The sequence below is a fragment of the Loxodonta africana genome, chromosome 18 (assembly GCF_030014295.1).
Source record: "Loxodonta africana isolate mLoxAfr1 chromosome 18, mLoxAfr1.hap2, whole genome shotgun sequence".
NCBI classification, from domain to species: Eukaryota; Metazoa; Chordata; class Mammalia; order Proboscidea; family Elephantidae; genus Loxodonta; species Loxodonta africana.
In genome coordinates this window covers 80,814,061-80,819,427 of record NC_087359.1, presented here as the reverse complement: position 1 = coordinate 80,819,427, position 5,367 = coordinate 80,814,061, and the positions used below count along the sequence as shown (strand labels likewise).

At 44.3% G+C, this 5,367-nt stretch overlaps 1 protein-coding gene and 1 non-coding gene across 2 annotated transcripts; both read left to right on the top strand.

Annotated features, from left to right (window-relative positions):
- The first annotated feature begins 2,070 nt into the window (after positions 1-2,070).
- CDRT4 (CMT1A duplicated region transcript 4) lies at positions 2,071-4,535 on the top strand. The gene is made up of 2 exons (XM_003420595.1): positions 2,071-2,131; positions 4,078-4,535. The coding sequence occupies exons 1-2, from the start codon at positions 2,071-2,073 to the stop codon at positions 4,533-4,535; spliced, it is 519 nt and encodes a 172-aa protein (XP_003420643.1).
- Positions 3,359-3,420, top strand: LOC111747847 (U7 small nuclear RNA). Its single transcript, XR_002783796.1, has one exon. It is a non-coding gene; the product is annotated as a U7 small nuclear RNA (small nuclear RNA).
- Positions 4,536-5,367: the final 832 nt, after the last annotated feature.

The following is a 5,367-nucleotide window of genomic DNA, read 5'->3' as shown; positions in this document are numbered from 1 at the left end:
TGACGTATTTGCTTTTTCAACACTTTAAAGAGGTCTTTTGCAGCAGATTTGCCCACTGCAATGCGTCATTTGATTTCTTGATGGCTGCTTCCATGGGTGTTGACTGTGTAGAATGAAATCCTTGAGAACTTCAATATTTTTTCTGTTTATCATGATGTTGCTTTTGGTTCAGTTGTGAGGATTATTGTTTTCTTTATGTTGAAGTGTAATCCACAGTGAAGGCTGTAGTCTTTGATCTTCATCAGTAAGTGCTTCAAGTCCTCTTCAGTTTCAGCAAGCAAGGTTGTGTCACCTGCATATCACAGGTTGTTAATGAATCTTTCTCCAATCCTGGTGCTGCATTCTTCTTCGTATAGTCCACCTTCTCAGATTATTTGCTTAGTGTACAGACTGAATAAGTATGGTGAAAGCATAGAACCCTGATGCACACCCTTCTTGATTTTAAACTATGCGGTAGACCCTGTTCTGTTCAAACAACTGCCTCTTGGTCTATGTACAGATTCTCCATGAGTGCAATTAAGCATTTTGGAATTCCCATTCTTTGCAATGTTATCCATAATTTGTTATGATCCACATAGTCAACAGCCTTTGCGTAATCAATAAAACACAGGTAAATATCTTTCTAGTATTCTCTGCTTTCAGTCAAGACACATCTGGCATTAGCAATGATATCCCTCATTCCATGTCCTCTTCTGAATCTGGCTTGATTTTTTCGCAGTTCCCTGTTGATGTACTACTGCAACTCTTTTTGAATTATCTTCAGCAAAATTTTACTTGTGTGTGATATTAATTATATTGTTCAGTAATTTCTGCATCCTGTTGGAAACCTGTCCACCATGGGTGGCCCTGCTGGTATTTGAAATAATGATGGCATAGCTTCCAGCATCACAGGAACACGCAAACCACCACAGTACGACAAACTGACAGACGAGTTGTGGTCCAGCAGTATACAGGAAAATATTGTGTTGTGATCCATCAAGTTTTCATTGGCTAATTTTCAGAAGTAGATCACTAGGCCTTTTTCCCTAGCCTGACTTACTCCATGAGCTCTGCTGAACCCTGTCTGCCATGGGCGACCCTGCTGGTATTTGAAATACCGGTGGCGTAGCCTCCAGCATTACAGCAACACACAAGCTACCACAGTACAACAATCTGACAGATGGGTGATGGAGTTAATAATGTTGTTGTTGTTAGGTACCATTGAGTCAGTTTTGACTCATAATGACCCTATGTACAGCAGAATGAAAGACAGCCCTGTCCTGCGCCATCCTCACAATCATTGCTATGTTTGAGCCCATTGTTGCAGCAACTGTGTCAATCCATCTCATTAAGGTTCTTTCTCTTTTTTGCTGACCCTCTAATTAATAAGAGTTACCTTACAAATCTTCAGTGCTCTTTGGTTTAGAACACTGGTTGCTGAATCAGCAATTCTAGAGATGGGACCCAGCCATCTGTTTTTTAACAAGTTCTCCTGATGATTGCACACTCAGGTTTGAGAACCTCTAGACTGTAATTCCCATCAAATTGCCCACCAGCATGGCCAGATAAAGCATGAAGTCATCCCTCCTCCAGCCTCTGCCTGGGGCCCATACTTTCTTTTCTAAGCTTGCATACATCCAACTCCTGGCAGCTCCCTCCTTGGCCCCGTTCCAGACACAGCAGTGCAGGCTGGAGAGTGGGAACTTGACTGTAATGAAAGGGCTTAGAACTTGACTTCTCGTAGAGAAGATGGCATAGTGTTGAAGTTGGGACATATTTTCTCCACCTATCTTTATGGTCCAACCTCCATACAGCTGCCAGGCCTGCCCCAGCACTTGCTTCTTTACAGCTAGGAGACCAGAAAGCAGGACACCTGAAGGTTGTCGTGACCTTCTCTTTTGGGCTCCCCCAGCGTCTCTTCAACTTCACAGAAGGCATCATCGCCTCCTCTGATGGTGGAGTCATCTTGGCCTCATGCAGACCTTTAGGCTCAGGATCACTGGGGGACTACTAATTACTTTCTTCTCAGGTCAGTTTAGGGGAGGCCCCAGCTAACAAGTGTGTTTTCCCAAAGGCATTTGGACCATTGGCATGGACAGCGCTATAAACATGAAAGAGAGGAGTGATGCAAGAAAGATGAAGACAGACAAAGGTAGGGTTGTGGACCATTAAAAAGGGAATCTACTGGGGTGGGGCTGACCAAGGTTGGAGGGTTTGGAGTGGGAAAACATAGAATTAGGGTTCAGTGTGTGGCCTGTCTTGTTACATTGGTAGAGAATGTCACATTCATTATCTAAGAGAATTCTTCTTCCAGGAAGATGCAAAGTGGTTGCTGCTCACTTTATGCCACACAGTTTTAGTTTTTCCCTTGGCATATTCATGCAAATACTCTACATTGCAAGATTTGCATTTAGCATTTGCTTAAAGGAGAAAGGGGTAAACAGTCAAGTCTGTGTTTGGAAGTGTTCATTCATGTTTTCTAGTGTCGCACATCTTACCTTCCTTAGAAAGAGTCATACATGACTTATAAAAAAAAAAAAAAAAAACTTATAACGGGAGGTGGAAACCTTCCACAGCACATTCTTCACTAACAGACCCACCCTGGACCGTCCAGCTCCTGAATCCTAGCAGGAACTCCTCTTGCCAGCATTATCCCCGTTTACAGGGTTTTTCATTGACTTCAGTTTGGAGATGGCAAGAAGAATCATTTAACCCTCTTCCTTCCCAAACTCCTATTGAAATGGCCGAAGAAATATAAAAGTAGGGCAGGTATGCACCACTTTGGAAAATGGGAAAATAACAGCTACAGGAAAGAAATTTTGAGGCCTTTCTTCCAGCTGTAGTGAAGTTGCAAACGGAAGGAGGGAGGGACTGGTGGCCCATGTTTTGGTATCTGCAGGGGAGTAGGCTGTTTGCTAAGCTAACGGGTAGAATTTCTAACATAGCTCCTCTGCCCTAAGCACCCATAACTTCTGGCCAGTAGTGGTCATGAAGCGCTTGTGAGTTTTTGAGCTGGTAAGACTTGAGTTCAAATCTACCACTCGCTAGTTGAGCTACCTAGTCACCCTTGGTTTGATCCTTTGTTAATTGGGAGTATGACCCACCTCATATGGCTAATAAAGATTGAATAAAATACTGTAGGCAGAGACATAGCCAAAATGTTAATAGTTACCTTTTGCTAATTGCTACATGCCAGGTACTATGCTAAAAGCTTTACATAAATGACCTCCTTTAATCCTTAGGAGTTCCTGGGTGGTACAAATAGTTAATGTGCTCAGCTGCTAACTGAAAGGTTGAAGATTCAAGTCCACCTAGAGTCACCTCAGAGAAAGGCCTGGTGATCTACTTCTGAAAAACCAGCCACTGAAGGCTCTATGAAGAGTGTTACAGCTCTTTTATAGTTTGTCTAGCATGCTTTCCGGTTCTTTCCTGAAGACCCCAGCCCCACCCCAGCCCCTGCCCCGAGAAAAAGAAAACCTTACGAAGCACAGTTTTACTCTGTAACAATGGGGTTGCCATGAGTCAGAATCAACTTGATGGCAACTGATTTGATTTTTGGTTTTAATCCTCAAGGATTAAAACTATGAAGCTTGTTTTATTTGAATCACTAGTTTACAGATGAGGCAACCGAGGTTTAGAAAGACTCAGAAGCTTGTCTAAGGCCCACAGTTAGCAAGGGTGGAGTAGGAATTTGAACACCGGGTCTGACTTCAGAGCCAATGCTTTCAAACTCTAAACTACATTGTTCTAAGCCCTTTAAATATATTATTTCACTTAATCCCCACAATAGCCTTATTGGTGAAGAAGCAGAAGTTCAGAGGTTAAATAACAAATACAAAGATTTGAAAGCAATACTGCTAGACCCCAAGGTCCCTGGTCTTCACCATTATTCTGTTTTCTAATTGCTACACTCTTCAGAATGTCATTCTGTCCCCCCAACTTTGGACTAGATTTCATTCCTACTGAATACAAGGGGTGGAAGTGTTATTGTGTGTGATGGGGAGGATTTCAAAGAATCTGATACACTCCGATGCTCTAAGGAGTTGAATAATTGTACGTGAGTACCTTTAAGTTTCTTCTGTTTTTCTTTGCTGGTAGAACACACCGAAAACATTGGCCTTCCCCTGAATCTGCTTGAAAAGCATGACCCTTGGCCAGCCTATGTCACATACACCTCCCCTGTGGTGAAAAGACTCATTGAGAAAAACAGAGCTCGAGAGCTGGAATGCATGCAGACCATCGAGGAAGGCCGGCGGGGGTCAAGGCACACCAAGTCTTCCAGCGTCATTCAACTGAAACGGCGGAAGCCCCACAAATCCTCCAGCGAGGTTGTGTTGAAGGACGCGCTGTCAGAGACCACGTTATCGGTTTGGGGCACTTGCTCTGTAATGGCCATGGCCCCCACTGCTCTCCCAGAACCCACACGCTTTGTTACAGATTCCAGAGACTGTCCCACCACCAACTATAACAAGATCATCTTCTCCCGAAAGCCCATGATGAGGATGGTCCCCTACAGCTCACTACTGGCCAGCAAAGAGAGACATCCCAGTGTTTAGCAAAGCATTTCTGCAGCCGTCCCATAAGGTTGTACGGCAATTAAGCTTGATTTGCCACAAATTTCAGTACGTCCTTTAAATTTGAACTTGCCTCTGATCATGCAGAGGTTGGCTGAGGTAAACCAGATTAGAATGAGTCTCTTGAACGGGTGGGTCATTCCCTCCAGCAACTGCAGTCCGGTGGGGCTGGACTGTCCCAGGCTCCGGTTGCCTCCAGAGATGCTTGGGACCTAACTGTCGATGTATTAGCCAGGGCCCAGGCAGGAGACAGAAACCACACCAGCATTTTAACAGAGAGAATTTAATATAAAGAATTATTAATCGGGTAACTGAAAGGGCGGAAGGAGAAAGCTTAAGTTTTCATGGAGTTAGCAACTGCAGAATGCAGTTATCACCCTAAGGCCAGGGGAACAAAGGGAAGATACTGGGTTTAGTAAAAGATAGGCACTTGGAGAAGCGGCCTATGAGCTGGATCTTGGGCTTCTGAGGTTAGGCAAGGCACTGCTCGCTGGTGTCTCTGAGCCGGAGATGCTGTTTGGTTGGTGCTTGTATCTCCGAGGGGACACCAGGAAGTTGCTTTTGTGAGTGTTAGAGAAACTGCAAACTGGATTCAAGTACTTCTGGAAGAAATTGCTACTGCTGGGGTGAAGAAGAAGCGCTGCTGGGGACGGCTGACAGGAAGAAGATGTCCATAAAAAGTAAACAGGAAGCAGAACAGAGAACAAACAGGAGAGGGTAGTCCCTCTAGCACCCCTACCGGCAGAGCCTGTGAGGGAGTAAAGCAAGAATGTGGATGCAGAGTCCCAGCTCTGTATCTGAGAACAGTGTGAAA